The sequence below is a fragment of the Seriola lalandi genome, unplaced genomic scaffold (genome assembly GCF_002814215.2).
Source record: "Seriola lalandi dorsalis isolate HSWRI2012SDOR001 ecotype SW California unplaced genomic scaffold, Sedor1 jcf7180002054313, whole genome shotgun sequence".
Lineage (NCBI taxonomy): Eukaryota > Metazoa > Chordata > Actinopteri > Carangiformes > Carangidae > Seriola > Seriola lalandi.
This window is the reverse complement of record NW_019524866.1, coordinates 436,471-453,753: the sequence shown is the minus strand read 5'-3', so window position 1 is coordinate 453,753 and position 17,283 is coordinate 436,471. Positions and strand designations below refer to the sequence as shown.

The following is a 17,283-nucleotide window of genomic DNA, read 5'->3' as shown; positions in this document are numbered from 1 at the left end:
TTTAATGTAAAAACTGTAGGCCTTGTTAAAAAAATATTTTGAAAAATGACAAAAATAAGAATATTTTTTACAGTTTGGGCAAACCTTAAACTTTCATCCTGTAATATGTATGAGTGACACCTTGTCCCTTTTTTGCTGACCTATGGACACACAGAATTGCATAGCTGTTTCTGTAAGGTCTGTATTGAACAATACCAATATTCTACACGAGAGCTGTGCCTATTGCATGTGCTAATAGGGATGCACCCATCTGATGTTTTCTCACCTTAGCAAAACTGAGGATTTTTGGCTGATACAGAGTACCAATCCAATACAAGCACTTTTTATGAATCAATTCAAAATCTTCATCCCTTCAGTATTTATAATTGATTGATAGACGTTCATACAACATCATGCGTTGTAGTCTTGTGTAAATTTTAAACACCAAACAACTTTACTTAGGTTTTCCTTTTGTTTTCCTCACAAATCAACAACCTTTTACAATACATTAGTTACATATAGAATATATGTATGGTACATATGTTTTTGTGACTGATTTTGCTTTGCTGTTTAATTCAGTTGAACTAAAGACTGGTGTAGGCACAATAAGAGCTTTCTCTCTTGGGCTGTAGGGGTGCACGGTCATCCCCTAAATATGTTGATTTAGTGCTGGAGACTACACAGGAACATGAGGTTGGTGAAGCTGGAAAATGAGAAACACAACACACACTCCCAATTTTAAAAGTGACTGTAAGCTTTATAGGTTGGCTGATTTAATGCCGACTGGCTGTTCAGTAGTGTCTTCTTTGTTCTATAGCTTTTCTAAAGCTTTCAATTGTTTCCCTCCTCGGGTTTTGCTGTGGAATACTGTCCAAGGCCAAGTTGAGTGAGACGACAAGGATGATAGACGGCAACAGGATGAGGCTTGTTGGTGCACATGTGGCAGTCTCCTTGGAAAAAAATGAAAGGGTCTATGACACCCTCTGGCTGAGTATGATGACAGAGTACCACACACTTTACTTTATTTCCAGTACTGACAGGTAACGCTACACACACTAAAACAGCATCCTATTCTGTTCAAATATGTATTCATTTCTTACAAACATGAGCAAATTATAGGCAGCTGTATAGTCTGTTTTATAAATGTTTCTCCCTTTTCAAAACCTAAAAACTTGAAGATTATGCTGATTGAAGTTATTATGGATCTACAAAGCATTTGAATCCTGTAGCCTAAGAAATTGCCAAAAAATAGAAAAAGAAAAAAGTATATACAGAGGCTGTGAATACTGCATAAAATGAAATAAAATAGGCCTGAACTTCAAATGTTGACAGTGTTGACATATTACGAAATGTTCATATCCTCAAGATTGTACAAATATAATTAACAGAATGTACAATAATGCTGAAGATGGAGAAAGAATGGCTTTTGAAAACATTTATTTTATTTATCAAATGTGTAAACAAAGTGTAGAGTCTGCCTTTTGTTTATAGAAATGTCTGTACTTCAGTGCACCATCATTGTCCGGCTATGTGTCTACCACAAAGTTTCCAGTTTACAACATGAATGACGAACCAAAGAAACAAACAGTACATGCCCCCGTTGTCAGGCAGGCACCAGTCTGATGGGCTGGGATGATGACTGGGAGGCGCCTGCCCTCTCATTTACCCCCCGTTTCCTCCACACCTCTTTGTTTACACCTACAAGCCGGTCAAGTCCAGGCAGAAGTGCCGCAGCTTTTTTGACTTCACTCTGTGCTCGCTGTAACAAAAACAATGTCTGTTTTTTTGCTCAGCTTTGTTGTGCTGTTTGGAGCTTCTCGTGCTTCTGACACCGTGGCTCCTGCCCAGCTCGGGCCGCCGTCGCTCGGGTTCAGCTCCTCGCTCCGCTCGGTGTGTAAACCTATCCCGAGCACCCTGTCTCTGTGCCACGGGATCGGCTACAGGCACATGCGGATCCCTAACTTGCTCGGCCATGATTCGCTGAGAGAGGCCCAGCAGCAGTCGGCAGCCTGGCTGCCCCTCATCTCCAAGCTCTGCCACCGGGACACCAAGAAGTTCCTGTGCTCGCTGTTCGCCCCGGTGTGTCTGCCGGAGCTCAGCGGGCCGGTCAGCCCCTGCAGGAGCCTGTGCGAGGCCGTGCGGGACGGCTGTGTTCCCGTCATGAGCGCCTTCGGGTTTCCCTGGCCCGAGATGTTTAACTGCACCCGGTTCCCGCGCGGGACCGAGCTCTGTATCCCGGCAACCGGAGAGCAGGAGGGGCGGACGGCAGAGGAGGTGAAGCACGAGGAGGCGCTGAAAGGTCAGTGGATGGATCTGTTTGTGTTCAGTAGGTTTTTGTATTCAGGAGACCAATGTTTTATTTGATCCTATTTTATCCTAAGGTTGTTTTGCATGCATTGATTCTGGAGTTTCTGATCCAGAATCAGAGTGTCTGCAAAAGCAGCAGTCCTACTCCACCACTGTGATTTTATTTTACATCCCCTCTGCAGAGACACTCACAGTTATCTAATCACCTCTATTTTCCACCCCCCAGGCAGTGTAATCTGTGATGCCTGCAGTCTGGCTGCTGAGGGACAGACTGACATCCAGGAAAACTTCTGCCACAGTCCATATGGTGAGAACAATCTGATGTAGATAATGTAGACTACACAATACTGTACATACCTTTTTCTAAGATCTGTATTACTACTCAACTTTTTTTCAAACTTGATTCTTACAAAGCAGGCCACAGAACAAGTCATCTTATCACAGCGATACAGAGGTTTTTTTTTTACAATGTGTCTGATATGACACCTGTTAAATCATGTTCTCTCTGTCTCTGTTGCAGCATTTAAGATGCGTCTGGGCAGTGTGTCGACGGTGGGAGGGGACCGTCAGCTGGTGCCTATGGCCCGCAGCCGCATTCTGAGGTGGGCAGGGGGAGGTGCGGAGAGGGCCGAAGGGGTCGGAGGCGCAATGGCCCACAGTGCTTTGTGGCTGCAAGAAGGAGGCACCTGTACCTGTCCTGGCCTAGACTCTACAGACACAAACGAAGACAGGGTGTTGGAGGAGGAACAGATGGGTAAAGGACACGCTAAAGGAGGGAAGGACGGGTATGGGGCTCCAGGTGGATGGTACCTGGCCCTTGCTCAGGCTGAAGAGGGAAGGCTGGTGTTGACTCGGCTGGTGAGGTGGACCAGAGGGGACAAAGAGTTGAAGAAGTTTATCAGAGCTCTCCTTAAACAGCCCTGTCCAGAGCTGTAGACAGGGAGTCATCAACCACTGTAGTCCTGCCTCATGGACGATGCTTTGTGGTCTTTGGTTACCAAAGAAAAAGTAAGGAACACATCAGGAAACAAGTAGTTCGTAAAGTAACACTGAATAAATCACACGCACAGATTCTTAGATACTATGTAATGACTTTCTCAATTATTTGTTCCTGATTAGCTCTGAAAACACCACTCAATCAATAACCAATCAAATCTTCAGCACTAAGTACGTATTATTTTGTGTCATATGAAGTTGTTACCAAATTTATCATGACACCATAATTTTCATTATTCACCGTGTTTGTGTTCCCTCAAGTAAAATCGAGCATCATTTTTACAAACTGACAAACCAAGAGGTTTTCTTTGTACTGAAAATGGACTTAGCTTTTCAATGACAACAAACAGAGAGCAGGCATTTCTGCAACTTGCTGTAAAGTTATTAGACCGTAATTCTTTTAGTGTGACAGAGGCATTGTGACAAAAGTTACTTCTACAAGTGGCACACAAAGGTTTATATAATTCCAGCTGTGGCAATATTTGTGTATTTTTTTGTATTTTTGTGTACATTTGTGTATATAGAAGAGACAAAATGGTTTTGGTAATAGACTGATCTCATCAAGTTTTCTACTGATACATATTTGGGGTGAAGCAGTATAATTGTTGTTATTCCTGTAATGATAAAATATTTTCTTAAACTGTACTAAACTTTTATCGTAATACTTATATATACATTAAACATGCGTTTTTCTTTGACTATTTACAACTATTTTATCATTGTTTTTCACAGACGCTCAAGCATCAGTAGTTAGATGGGTGAAAACATTTATGTTGAAAGACAAGGGGGTGATTATCACATGTTGGGATGCTATAATCTCAAGTCACATGAGAAGAGAAGCACTGAAAAGAAAGACAGGACAGGAAATGTGATATGATATGAACAATAAATCATTTAGATTTGGGTTTGGTCTCTATTTTTGTATTTTATTACATTTATTTGTACCCAACATGATTCTATTGTAGGCTTTAAATATTTGGTTGATTTTTATTCATTTAAATAAGCTTTGATTAAAAAACATTTATATTGTGTTGAGTAATATTAGATAGTATTTCATAAATAAGCTTTTTCTTTGTGTGTGCAGTTTCTCTTGATCTTTCCATCATGACTCAGTAAAAGAAATTGGACTCCATACAACCACACACCTGTTGATGTTGACTTGATATATCAAATGTCTGTTTCACACTGCCTCACTGTCTGCTCCTTTTTAGTGTTGGTCCTATTCTAAATATCTGGACAAGAGGTTAACTGTATGTCTTATCAAGAATGACAAAGAGTGATGTTTAACAGCTAACACTGACACCAGCTTCAACAGCTGTTAACTGGAAAAAATTACAGGGCATATACTACTCATGCACGTGATGTATAAATTATTTATATCCTCAGGTCTCTTACCTTCTCTTACACACACGCAAACACACACCTCTCTGTCTTTCTGCACTTGTCTCAGTTGAAGTGCCACTTTCATCTTTGCTATCCTCAGCGCAGCAGCTCTGCTCCCACCAAACCTTTTCTGGAAACAGGTAAGTTTGTCTGTTTATCACGGGACAGTAACAGAGTCTTTATGTTGGAGCCAATATTTTGTTGTAACATATACTGTACATCACGATGTTCTGTGTGGAGCAGAGCACCTGTGGAGTCTTCAGTTACCTGTGCAGTGGAAATATCTAGAGAGACAGCACTTTCTCTCACGTCCACCACAGGAGCAAAGCATTGTCACTTGCTTCTGTGTAGATTTCATCTCCCATTGTTCAAAACTTGGAGAGCATTTGTCTCAACATGCATTTAATCTAACATTTTCAGGTAAAGATGATTCCATCAATATCATTATTACTATTATTTCAGTCATATAATAGTATAATAATAGCATAATAGTCAATAATATATCCTATTGTTTACTGTGATGCATATTTATTCCTTTTTCTCTTGACAATTGTGAATTTTACTGTAATTATTAGTGGCTTTTATAATTTAATACGTTGAAGAGTGTAGAAGGCACACTCTGCAGAAGGGGCTTGACACCACAGAAAGAATTGTGGAGTCACCATTGACCGTAATCATGAAGTAAGGAGGAACAATGAGTTTGTGTCTTAAAACACAGATAAGCTTTGATTATCAATGATGATCACCTGAAATGACTCAAAATCTTACAACCTCCTCCCAGACATTTTATCAGTCCAAACATTTTGGCACATTTAATGCCTTGCTACCAAGGGTTGCAGGGTTGAAGCAGGTCAGGATTGGGGCCTAAATACTTGCAAATTGGCAGTGAAATGATTTGTGCAGCTCCACTTTTGTTGATTCATATGATAAAATTCCAAAGGTGGCAAAAGCGAGAGCGATGATTTCCCATTTAACCCTTTTTTCAATATGAAGACATCAGTAAGTGTATATTAAGAAAAAACAATTTTTTGACACACCTGTAGACTGATAAAGTGAGATAAAAAAGAGTTGCTCTTTATCTTCATACATTACCTTCTAATCTGTATAAAACAGTAAGAATTCACTGGTCTTGTGCAATGAGTGTAAAGGGGGACAGAAGCTTAGAAGTCCTTCAGTCTGTTTCTGGAACAACATTTGGGTAAAAGTTCATTTAAAGAGACACATGGCTTCCACATTGTCATCATAAATATATTAGATTTTTGTACATAACTGAGCATTACAAACCAATGAATCTACTTTTATGTGTGTGTTTCTGTCTGTATGAAACAGGATGGTGTCTCCAGCTATCGCTCTGGCCTTTGTCCCCCTCCTGCTGACACTGATCATCAGGTACCGTTACTACTTTGCACTGTTCTATCGGGCGGTCCTGGTCAGGATATGGAAGGACTGTGTGACTGGCATGAGTCGAGAGGAGCGTGCCTACCAGTATGTTCTCACTCATGCCACCCCTGGAGACCCTGACAGCATCCTGGACGCCTTTGATGTCTGGTGCAGCAAGATGGAGTTCATCAGCAACATTGGGCCTAAAAAGGGTGAGGGGATCATTTAAATAACCCAACAAATTCTCTGTCTATTAGCAACATGACTTGAAAGTCTAAATAATGCCTAAACACGTACAGTACATATGTGTATGTTCTTGTATGTGTCTGGCTCCTCTGTTTGCAGGGAAGATCCTGGACCGCCTGCTGATGGAGCAGAGCCCTTTGACAGTGCTGGAGCTGGGTGCTCACTGCGGGTACAGTACCGTGCGGATCGCCCGGTCTTTGCCCCTGGGTGCCAGACTCTACAGCCTCGAGATGGACCAGAGGAATGCTGCCATCGCTGAGAAAATCATCCGCCTGGCAGGGTTTGATGATGACACGGTGAGACATCAGAAACGTGACCTATTGACAACATTTCACTGTATGTCCAAAGCATATAAAAGCTCCAAATTACCTACCAACGGGGCAACACCATTATTTGTTTTTACATAAATTTGGGACATTTTTATTTCATGTATTGAATATGGCGAGTACTATACCATTGAGACCTTCATGCTGTGTGTTCTCAAGGTGGAGCTCATCGTGAATCCATCTGATGAGGTGATTCCTCGCCTGCGGTCTGACTATGGTTTGGAAAGGCTGGATTTTGTCTTCATGGACCACTGGAAGAAATCTTACTGCCCTGATCTGCAGGTAAATAGAATCAATCATTAGAAAGAATATTACCATATTAATGAAAATGCTGTCTCATAGTTTATTGTCCTGTCGGAAGTATGACGGGTTAAGATGTGCAAGTTGAGCTGAACTAGTGTGTGACCCACATGCACAAATACATCTGACTTTGACACTAACTTTAAATGATGGCTGGATGATAAGGTAAAAGTTGCCTGAATGAGCTAACTACTTTGTGTATGTTCACTATGTGACTATTTAAGTACAACTATAAAGATGAATATTTACTTCGAGTTTGTTAAAAAATACAATTAAGGTATTTTAGTGATGTACATACCTGAAATTTTACCAAGTATAGTAAGTTATAGTTGTGATCACTCCCATTGTTACCTCGTCAACTCCCGCAGTTGCATGATATGTGTTACAGATGCTGGAGGGCTCTGGTCTGCTGGGAAAAGGGTCCATGATCTTGGCCGACAATGTGCTGTTTCCCGGGGCTCCAAAGTTCCTCAGACACATTCGCAAGAGCGGCCTGTATGAGTGGAAGGTCCACCGGGCCACGCTGGAGTACAGCAAGGGCATCAGGGATGGGATGGCTGAGCTGGTGTACCAGGGAATCAAGTAGACCATGCAGACTGGGATATCACACACTAGAATACAGATACACATTTTCGGAGAGGGATGAATTGATGATTTTATAACCCCTGTTAAAACTATTTTGAGGACAAATGTAATGGAAAAGATGACTATAAATTCCTTCCCTAAAAAGCTATTCATCTGAAAACTGGAGCATCTAAGCATCTAGTTTTTCAAACTCAAGGAACTGCACATCAAGACTACTATCTATCAGGAAAGTAAATCCTCATGTAGCCATTTAGTAATAAGTGCTGAACACTAGCATCTATATAGAAACCATGTCTACCTTTTTCTTCCTGCTGGGGATCTTTGTCACCACCTGCTGTCATCATCCTCTGTCTACAAAACAACAAAATAGCTTATTTAAACATACATAACTGCCAAATCTGAAAAAATAAAAAGATAAAAAAAATAAGTGACCACAAGAGCACATGTACAAGTTTAATACTGAAAGATGTTTGCCCTCAGGTGAGGAACGTGATCATTGCCTGTTTAAATCTTACCTGATATTAAATGTGGACTTCAGCACCAATCAAATGATCAGTTTTACCAACACCAAATTCAGATTACTCTTGAACTTTGCTGGACTTTAATTCCTTAATTTTTTTTATCTGATAAGACAATAAATCAACGAGTCAAAATCTAGCACACCCCTTATTACCATGTTACATTTTCTGTTCTTTCTTATCAATAAGAAACCAAAATGTAGGAAGCAAACAAACAAAAAAACAGGAGTTCATCAAAATAATTTAATTTAATACAAACTTTCAAGACCTCTTTTCCTTTCAGTACAAATAACAAAAGCCTTGGTGAGCAATCTTATAAGACAAATATGAGACACTTTTAATGGCCACTCTGTGTGTTCATAATAAAATTTCAATTCATCCTTGTGAATGGATTCTTTGACCTTTAACATAGTTAAAAATATTAAAATTTGAACATAATACTATTCAAGAAGCTTTTCTGAAAATGCTACTGTAGGTATGATATCTGTAATGAAAGATTAGCAACATACACAACACTGTTATGAAACAGAATTGGACTGTATGGACTTAAATCTCCTTAATAGGTAAAAAATGATTTAGCTGACTGAACTGTAATTTGTGCTCATTCAGCAGTTTGGAGACGTAGAGAAGTGGCACATGACTGGTGATGTGACAAGGTTAAAGTTTAAATGAGAGAGATCATGCTGATGATTCCTACTACTGCCACTGCGTGGGTGTGTGCCCCAGTGGTTGCAAAACCGTAGGACATTGTGTATTTTACAGCATTGGAGATGTGTGGCACCACTGTGACTGAATGGATTGAATGGTTAAATGTATTTAACAGGTTTACAGATTACCATTTACAGATTTAAAAGAAAAAAAAAAAACATGACATGTGCACAGGTGCTTAAACATACATCCGTGCATTATTTTTCACACACCTTCGCAACAGTGTGTTAAAGCAACCCTCACAAAGTTGTCCGCTCAGAGCTTTCAAGCCTGGTTTCAGCTTGACAGGAGACACTTGAGCTGGATTTACCCACCCTTTATCTGAAGGATATCATGGTACAAGTTTTAATTCAACTATATTCTTTTCCTGTTAACACAAATAAAACAATATATTTGTGTCACAGACTGAAGGGGCAGCAGTCAAGTTTGAAGTGGGGAGCAGACATCCAGTGCCAGACATCTTGATGGAAACTAAAATTGTCTTTTGTCTTAAATCATCCATTGGTCTTGGTCTTGGTCTGCTCCCTCCATGTCCACCTGACAGACAGAAACAGAGCCAGATTAAAGACTGTTATTTGTTTGAGAGGACAAAAGTAAGATAAAAAAGAAAACAACATTTAGTAGGTTTAAAAGTCATTCCAGTGAGTTTACGATATTTAGCAACTGTGCCCTCGATCAGATTATACAACTTATATATTAAAGCACCTCATTGATCTCGCCATCATCAGGTGACTCATTGTAATCATTCATCTCATCCATGTCCTGCATGTCCTCTTCATCTTCAGAGTCTTCCTCGCTGTCCTCCTCATCCTCGTCATCCTCCTCGTCCTCCTCTTCATATCCTGCCTGAGCTCGGTGAATGCAGGTGACACAAATAAATAAAGGAACACAATCAAAACAGAATTGCTAATTTAAAAGGCTTCTAAAAAGGTGAATACAAAATGCATGTTTCAGGAGTAAGAGAATCTATTGCACCAACTTTTACTTGTACCTCTTTTATACTTTCATACAGTAGCAAGGCAATTGTCAGAGCTGCACTTTTACTTAAAATGCATCTGTTGAGATCTGGTGATAGGTACTGTGGCAATTAATACATTATATGTTACAGGATAAAACATTTACTACCTCAAAAATAGGTTTCCCAATGGGCATCAGGTTGTTGTCCTTCTCTGCAATGCTCTGCAACTGTAGCAGGAACAAAATACACCAGTTTAGAGCCTGACGGATCTGCCACAGACGGAACATATTCATATGTGGACGATAAGTAATGATAAATACCTGTACCGATTTGACAAAGATATGAATAAATTTAAAGGCAGTATCTCAGTTAAATTGTTTGGACACCAGATAACAGTGCCAAGTTTATTTTATCACTCTAAATGTTTTGTACATATTCTGGTCACAATCCCTTAATAATTAAACTTTAGGAACGTTTCTTAAAAATATTTGTGTTATGTAAAATCCTGATGTGGTATAAGTATATATGAGTAAGTGATATAGTATGATGGCATATGTTGTTAGTATGAGAAGGTGACTGTCAGTTTCAGCAGAGGTGCCGTTTACCCAGGTTTGGTGCTGCTGCTCCTGCTGGTGCAGCTCGGTCTCATCCACACAGGGTCGGTCCAGGTTGAACCAGAGGGACTCGGTTATCCGCGGGAAGAGAGACGGGAACAGTGTGGACATATCTGTTACACAGGAACAACAACAACACGCATACACACACTGTCAATCAGCAAGCGCATGTGTCCTTCTTTAGCCCAGCAACACAGCGTTAAACCCCGGTTCTTCACGAAAGAGATGTAGCCATATATATCTATATGGGTTATTGTGTGATAAAACGACACAGGACTCCTGGAAAGGGACATGGTAAGTTAACGTAACACATCGTTAACGCAATTCAAAGTCTTCCTATGTTGAGACAAAAAACCTCTAACATGTAATATCACCTCCGCCAATATTCTTGGTTAAAACGTAACGTCATATAATGTGCTATTTTAATTTATAGATAGCGTAAGTACCTGACAATCTCTCGCTCCAGCTTTAAAGAAATTCAAAAACAAATTTGACCGGAAATTGCTGGTGTTCACCTACAAAGAGCTCTCTTCTCCAATGTCACTCCACAAGGGTTCCGCTTGGCAGCTGGGAAAGAAAAAGAGCAATAGTAATGGAAATATCTCCTACTGTATTTTGTTGAATAAATACGGATAAATATCTCAACCAAGGGATTTAAAGATCGTGGCATATTTTGGCTAATGATAAGAATAAGTATGTATTTTGTCCTTTAATAACTTCATTGTAAATAAATAGAAAACACAAAGACTGTAATTAATTCCCTTTATTTTCACAAATTGTAGCATAGGGAATCTGGGCTCGACTGCTGTTATCCTAATTTCAGAGTATAGCCCATTAACAGAGATGGACAAATCAAATGAACAAATTCACAAACAATATCACTACCCCTATTTTAATGACTCATTAATGAAATTAAACAGTTAATTGACACAATCTCCTCTTCAGACAATAGAAAGCTGCTGACATGTGCTTTTTTATGTTTGCATGTGAAGACAACCTCCTAGTCTCTGCTGTTGTTAATACCCTTTTCTCTAAATAAAAAACAGGTCTGGTGCCACTACAGTAACTTAAAATATGACAAAAACAAACTTTCTATTCTTCCATTGTCACCAAATACAATGATCAAGATAAAGACTAAATTGTGGCATTATGTATACTCACTTAAAACAACACATGGCACACAGTTTTGGATATTTTGTTGAACCCAGCTGTGGTGGAAATTCCTGAAATAATGGACTCACTAGAAAGTCTCCTGTGAATGTATTCACATTCACATTATTCATTTACAAATGGGCTAAAACCAGTGGCATGGACTGTGAGAAGCCTTAAGCAACGCATGCAAAGGATAAGAGCAGCTTCCTCTCAGCTTAGCCTAGTTTTATACATGTCTCATGCAGGTGCATCTCATCAAGTCATGACATCTCTAAGTAGCAGAGAAATTTCCCAAAACATACGAGAATCACAACTCCATTTGGTAGACAGCCTTGAAAGGGTACAGGAAGAACTGTACTGGGTTCTGGGAGTGGCCTGTAGCAATGCTGAACCCTAGTTACGCTCTGTTGAACTGTATGACTGTTTTCCACTACACCAGCTTTTGCAGCATTAAATGCCTTGTACTCTAAATTAGCAGCTGTATTTTCTGAGATACACACACACATTTACACTCATATACAAATTAACTGTCTATTTCAACAAGCTTGTAATGTTTATTGTAGAGTCTGAAAACCACCAACACACATGCAGCAGAAATTTATCTTAACTGCCATCTTTTCACTCTTGTTATTACCCTCCCAGGTCACACTGCCTTTTAACACCAAGTGTCCACTGTGTGTTTATGTGTGTGCATGTGTGTCTGTGTGTATGTGTGCGTATGTGTGTGTGTGTGATAAAGAGCAGTGTAGACCTTGAGATAAGACAAACCTCCACAGTAAGATCCAATAAAACTCAGATTATGACAAAAGGACACACACATTCCTGAACAAATACTCTGCGTCTTTCTCGTTCTTTCTTTGTATCTCAACGTGAGACAGACTTTGGACTTTGGAAACATATTAATTGAGGGTTTTCACATTTTGCCTGTATTAGGTGCAACCTTGATTTTAGTCACACTCCACTCAAATACACACATACACACACACACACACACACACACACACACACACATTGATGTGTGTTTTCTAAATCTTGTTTATAAAAGGTGACTGGAGATACTAATTTGTGGGATCATCCTTTCAGGAAGGAATCATTACAGAATCTAACAAGGTATTGTGAATCTGTTCATTATTACATGATCTTCTCATTGGTCTCTAGATGTATTTCCACCGTACATGTAGCCATTATATTTCTTAAACTATAAGACAATTTATGACTTTATGATTTATTCAGTTTGCAGTGTAAGCTTTGATTTCTTTTACAAGATGTAAGAGGGCCTGAATGGTTCACTTATACGTTATGGTTACTGTTTATTTTTACTTGTGATAAAAATTATGTGAGCTTATCTTTGATTGATTACTGTAATATATAGTCATTGTCATTTTGTTTCTAAACTGGATACACAGAATAATTATTTATTCTTACAGATTTCAGCTACTTGTGTTATATTCGCTGTGTAGTTTTACTTGTTTGCGGCTGCATCCAGGAACACTGGGGCATGTGTAGGCTACATTGTTTACTTGTGTCCCCGTCTTAATTATTAATAATAATTCCCCTCTTAGTAAATACAGCTTTTTACCATCTCCATCCATTGTCTGACCAGGTGAAAATGGGCAGGTACGGTCCGGCACTGTGTACCACTAAATGATTCAGTGGCAGTATGTAGTACCGGTATAAGGGGAAAGTAGCTGCCTGCCAAAACCCACGTTCAAAAAAAAGTCACGGTCACATTTTCAGCCAAAAAAAAAAAAAACACGTGCTAACGTTATAGCATCTTAAACAACATATAGTCTCCTTATTAATTGCTCCTTATTAAAGTCATTCAGAATTGCTTCTGAACCGTCCGTGTTGTGATCCGTGCTGGACGGAGCCCAGTTGCCTTTTACTGCTGCTAGTTAACGTTAGCTCGAGCTTCCGCCAACGCGCTGCAGTTGACTGATAACGAGCGTTGTGCGGTTTATCAGGCAGAAGTTTGTTGCAAAATCTCCCGAGTAAAATGTGTAGCAGAATAAATTGTTATGTTTCATGATATTCTGTTTTATTCCAACTACACAGACAGCAGCTCAGACAAGCTGTGTGTGAGGTGACGACCAGGGATTGCTTTGCAACTCTTATCAACGGCACGCGACTGCGCATGCGCATCTTTACTTCCCAAACACAGCGCCTGTGAAAAGTGCGTTTGATTGATTGTTCTGGCACCCTCGATTTTTTTAACAACCAGACCACGGACTTCATTAATGTCGTTTGCACCGGGACAGGATGAACAATAAATGATTCCAGCAAAATTCCAAAAATTCTTGTGGTTGGCCACAGGCTGTCAGCGTATTTTTAATATCTGTGATTATTTTTTAGATATAGTTTCAAAAACTAAAATAACAAACGATTGAAAAACGTCAAAGTAACAGCCTTTAGTAAAAGAATGCCAAGCACACACAAAAAGGATTAATGCAGAGAACAATTATTCAAATGTTTAAGAGAAAAGACAGAGCTGCTGAAACTGAAAACGTACTGGCTAAACACTCAACAAGTGACATGGCTGGCAATTACTCAGAAGAGGATGACTACTTTAGTCCTCTTTGGAAAATCTTTTAATTGTTTTGTTTTGATGGGAAATAAATCCATCATTTTGCACATTGTAGGAGACAATTAAAGACATTTTTCTCATAGTAATCTGTTCTTTAAGTGTCCAATGTTTTGAAAATTCAGTGATTTAGAAATTCAATATTACTCTGCGGCACTTACACCCTTATTTCACACATCACACATTTTGAGACATCATCTGTTCTTTCATTTATGTGACACATATGTCAGAAAATCCAAAAACGAGACTGTTCAGCTGTTAAATTAAGCAGTTATAAATTAAAACTAGTTGTGAGGATTTTGAAAGTTTTGTCAACATTCCCATAGACCTATTAACCATTAACCATTAAAACAAATTATTGCTATACTAAATGTCAAGTGTTTCTATTTTCTTTCTATTCCATGTTGAAAGCTTTTTTTTGTCAGGGATGCATGAAGCCAAGGAGAGAGGTGGAAAATATGAAGTGATGAAGGTTGTGGTTGTAGTACTGGCAATAATTTAAAACTTTCACCCCTGCTTGTCACACAGAAATGAGAAAGAAAATTAATAAGAGAGGCCAGAGAGAGGAAACATAAATTTACAGTAGAGTGACATAGGATGTATAGTAATTCTTATTAAAGTTGCTAATGTTTAAGGAGTTAGAAGGTTAGTGCATAAGTGTGTATTATGTATTTCAGAATAAAACATTTTCCGGTGGCTTAGTGGGTCAAAGCCCATTAGATATCATGTCATGATAGTGAGTCATCCTAATTACCTGCAATAACAGTCAAAGGTTGAGTTGACCTTTGTTATAATTAGGTTTTGTTTGTAGTAGATAATGTTTTATATGGTTCTGTAATATATGCATATATTACAAAATTGTAGAATTAGTGAAATAGACACCATTCGTTTCTAAATTAATTAATTCATAGCAGTGATTAATACGTTACTCAATACATGAATGTATGTCAACAGTGAAGAAATCATTCTTAATGTGTAAAAATTATTAAATAATATATTTTAAAAAATGAACAAATAAAAGTAGTGTTGCCAAAACTGCTCGAAATGAATACATTCTACCAAAGCTCATAACACCCCACCCCCCTCTATTTATGCTACATTTGGTACATTCCCCCAAAACTTCAAAGCAGAGGCTGGTAAATTTCAGTGAGGGGTGAGAAACCCAAAGACAGTGATTAAATAAAGATATTAAAGTCTGATATCTGTGCGGTGTTACTAAAAGAGCTCTGCTGACAGTGCACAAACAGCAAGACTAAATACTAATAGCAGCCTTCAAACATTTTTTAATCACTATCAAACAACCCAGACACCTGGTGGCTAGATGGTGGCAATCTGGACTTACAGTATGATGGCAACCGTCCCATTATTTCTCCTGTTTTCTTGATGATTTTATTAAGAACTTCCTGTTGTTGTATGTTGATGCCTCCCTCCTGCAGAGCCATGTGGGTTGTCCTTGCCTTGCTGCTAGCCTTCTCCAGCGGGGCTCTGTCTCTGAACAAACTCAACATGTGTATGGATGCCAAACACCACAAAGTAGAGCCTGGCCCTGAGGGGAAACTTTACCTTCAGGTGATGAATGCAATACATGGACATAGATAGAACAAAATACACAGATAGAACAAAGTAAACAGATATAATGTTTCTTTTTTCTCTCTCTCATTTTGAGTTTCTGATCTTGCTGCATCAGCTGATCCAGACAAAAAAATGTTTTCAGCTCAACATTATAAAGTGACCCCTCTTTGCTCTTCCTATTAACAGTGTTCTCCCTGGCGTGACAATGCATGCTGCACGGCCAACACCACCGCAGAAGCCCACAACGATAACTCCTACCTGTACAACTTCAACTGGAATCACTGTGGTATTATGAGCCCCCAGTGCAAGAAACATTTCATCCAGGACACTTGCTTCTATGAGTGCTCACCACACTTGGGACCGTGGATACAAAAAGTGTGTACTATACATGTGTGCACCTCAGTCTCTTTTGTATGTCTGTATTTGCAACACTAGATGGCAGCATAAGATATTGAAATGACTAAAAGGATTTGTCAGGATAGCTGAATCCATCCATACAGTATGTTGCCATTATTCTATGTACTTATAAAAATCTACAGACAATTATTTTTTAAGATAGACTTTGTAATGTGCTCCATTTTAATTTGTGGCTACTTTGTACTTCACCTTATATATGACATAGCATTGCAACAGTTTTGTGAAAATATGGATCATACAAACTGGGGAATTATGTGTGTAGGTGGATCAGAGCTGGCGTAAGGAGCGTATCTTGGATGTGCCTCTTTGTATGGAGGACTGCCACAATTGGTGGGAAGATTGCAAGAATGATTACACTTGCAAGACTAACTGGCACAAGGGATGGGACTGGAGCTCAGGTAGGTGTAAAACCCACACACATGCACACAGACCAGTGGGTACATACAGACTTGCTCACATTTTCTTGTTTAATTCACACCTTTGCATCCACATTAATGCACGTGGTAAACAAATAGCATTAATAACTATATCTGCACACACTACCACACCAGCTTATTACTACACTTAAATCAAATTCCCCCATTTATATTTGAGGAATAGTTGTGGCTGCGATGGTCTGTCTGACATCCCCTGCTCACTCCAAAACTATCTCTCTCTCTCTCTCTGCGACAGGTGTTAACAAATGCCCTGAAAGCAGCAAGTGCAGAAAGTGGACTGAAGTTTACCCAACACCCAAGTCCATGTGTGAGCAAATTTGGTCCAACTCCTACCTTTATACCACCCACTCCAATTCCTCAGGTCGCTGCATGCAGCTCTGGTTCACCGGGCCAAACCCCAACACAAAGGTAGCTGAGTACTACCTCAACAACGCACAGCAGCACCAAAGCTTTGCCTTGACAACGCTACTTTTCCTGGCTGTTGGGTCTTTCTCTTTATGGATATACTAACATGATATCCTTGCCCCATCCTGTATCACTCTTACAGGTATCAATAAAACTGATTTCAGATACTCTCCCGACTCTCCTGGCTTTCATGTCCTCTTCTGAGTAACTGATGGGAAAACTCTCCCTCTGGTTTGCAGCCTCTTAAACACACATTTTAAATCTGCATCTGGTTTATTTTCTTTGTGATTTCCTACTTAGTTTATTCTTATACTATTTTTTCCTCATTTCTTGTCCAACCAACCATCAACTCTGTATCCATGAAGCTGTGATCATTTACTACTTGGACATTGGAAAATATCCATGCAGTGCAAAATAAA

At 39.3% G+C, this 17,283-nt stretch overlaps 4 protein-coding genes across 6 annotated transcripts; 3 read left to right on the top strand and 1 right to left on the bottom strand.

Moving 5' to 3' along the window:
* Window positions 1-21: 21 nt before the first annotated feature.
* sfrp2l (secreted frizzled-related protein 2 like) lies at window positions 22-4,186 on the top strand. Its single transcript, XM_023406623.2, has 3 exons — window positions 22-2,278; window positions 2,513-2,593; window positions 2,807-4,186. The coding sequence occupies exons 1-3, from the start codon at window positions 1,753-1,755 to the stop codon at window positions 3,220-3,222; spliced, it is 1,023 nt and encodes a 340-aa protein (XP_023262391.1). The 5' UTR covers window positions 22-1,752; the 3' UTR covers window positions 3,223-4,186.
* A 1,798-nt stretch (window positions 4,187-5,984) lies between these two features.
* tomt (transmembrane O-methyltransferase) lies at window positions 5,985-7,893 on the top strand. Its single transcript, XM_023406627.2, has 4 exons — window positions 5,985-6,257; window positions 6,391-6,587; window positions 6,777-6,899; window positions 7,306-7,893. The coding sequence occupies exons 1-4, from the start codon at window positions 5,996-5,998 to the stop codon at window positions 7,501-7,503; spliced, it is 780 nt and encodes a 259-aa protein (XP_023262395.1). The 5' UTR covers window positions 5,985-5,995; the 3' UTR covers window positions 7,504-7,893.
* A 356-nt stretch (window positions 7,894-8,249) lies between these two features.
* anapc15 (anaphase promoting complex subunit 15) lies at window positions 8,250-10,838 on the bottom strand. 2 transcript variants are annotated; one of them, XM_023406652.2, is made up of 5 exons: window positions 10,747-10,838; window positions 10,292-10,413; window positions 9,854-9,913; window positions 9,434-9,574; window positions 8,250-9,265 (listed from the first exon to the last, which is right to left on the bottom strand). In XM_023406652.2, the coding sequence occupies exons 2-5, from the start codon at window positions 10,409-10,411 to the stop codon at window positions 9,218-9,220; spliced, it is 369 nt and encodes a 122-aa protein (XP_023262420.1). In that variant the 5' UTR covers window positions 10,412-10,413; window positions 10,747-10,838; the 3' UTR covers window positions 8,250-9,217. The 2 variants fall into 2 exon arrangements, with proteins under 2 accessions (XP_023262420.1, XP_023262421.1); XM_023406653.2 differs by having other exon boundaries at window positions 10,796-10,820.
* A 1,590-nt stretch (window positions 10,839-12,428) lies between these two features.
* folr (folate receptor) lies at window positions 12,429-17,034 on the top strand. Of its 2 annotated transcripts, XM_087174087.1 has the most exons (6): window positions 12,443-12,562; window positions 13,508-13,625; window positions 15,470-15,602; window positions 15,792-15,980; window positions 16,285-16,420; window positions 16,695-17,034. In XM_087174087.1, exons 3-6 carry the CDS (start codon window positions 15,474-15,476, stop codon window positions 16,967-16,969), a joined length of 729 nt encoding a protein of 242 aa, XP_087030213.1. In that variant the 5' UTR covers window positions 12,443-12,562; window positions 13,508-13,625; window positions 15,470-15,473; the 3' UTR covers window positions 16,970-17,034. The 2 variants fall into 2 exon arrangements, with proteins under 2 accessions (XP_023262418.1, XP_087030213.1); XM_023406650.2 differs by lacking the exon at window positions 13,508-13,625 and having other exon boundaries at window positions 12,429-12,562.
* The last annotated feature ends 249 nt before the right edge of the window (window positions 17,035-17,283 follow it).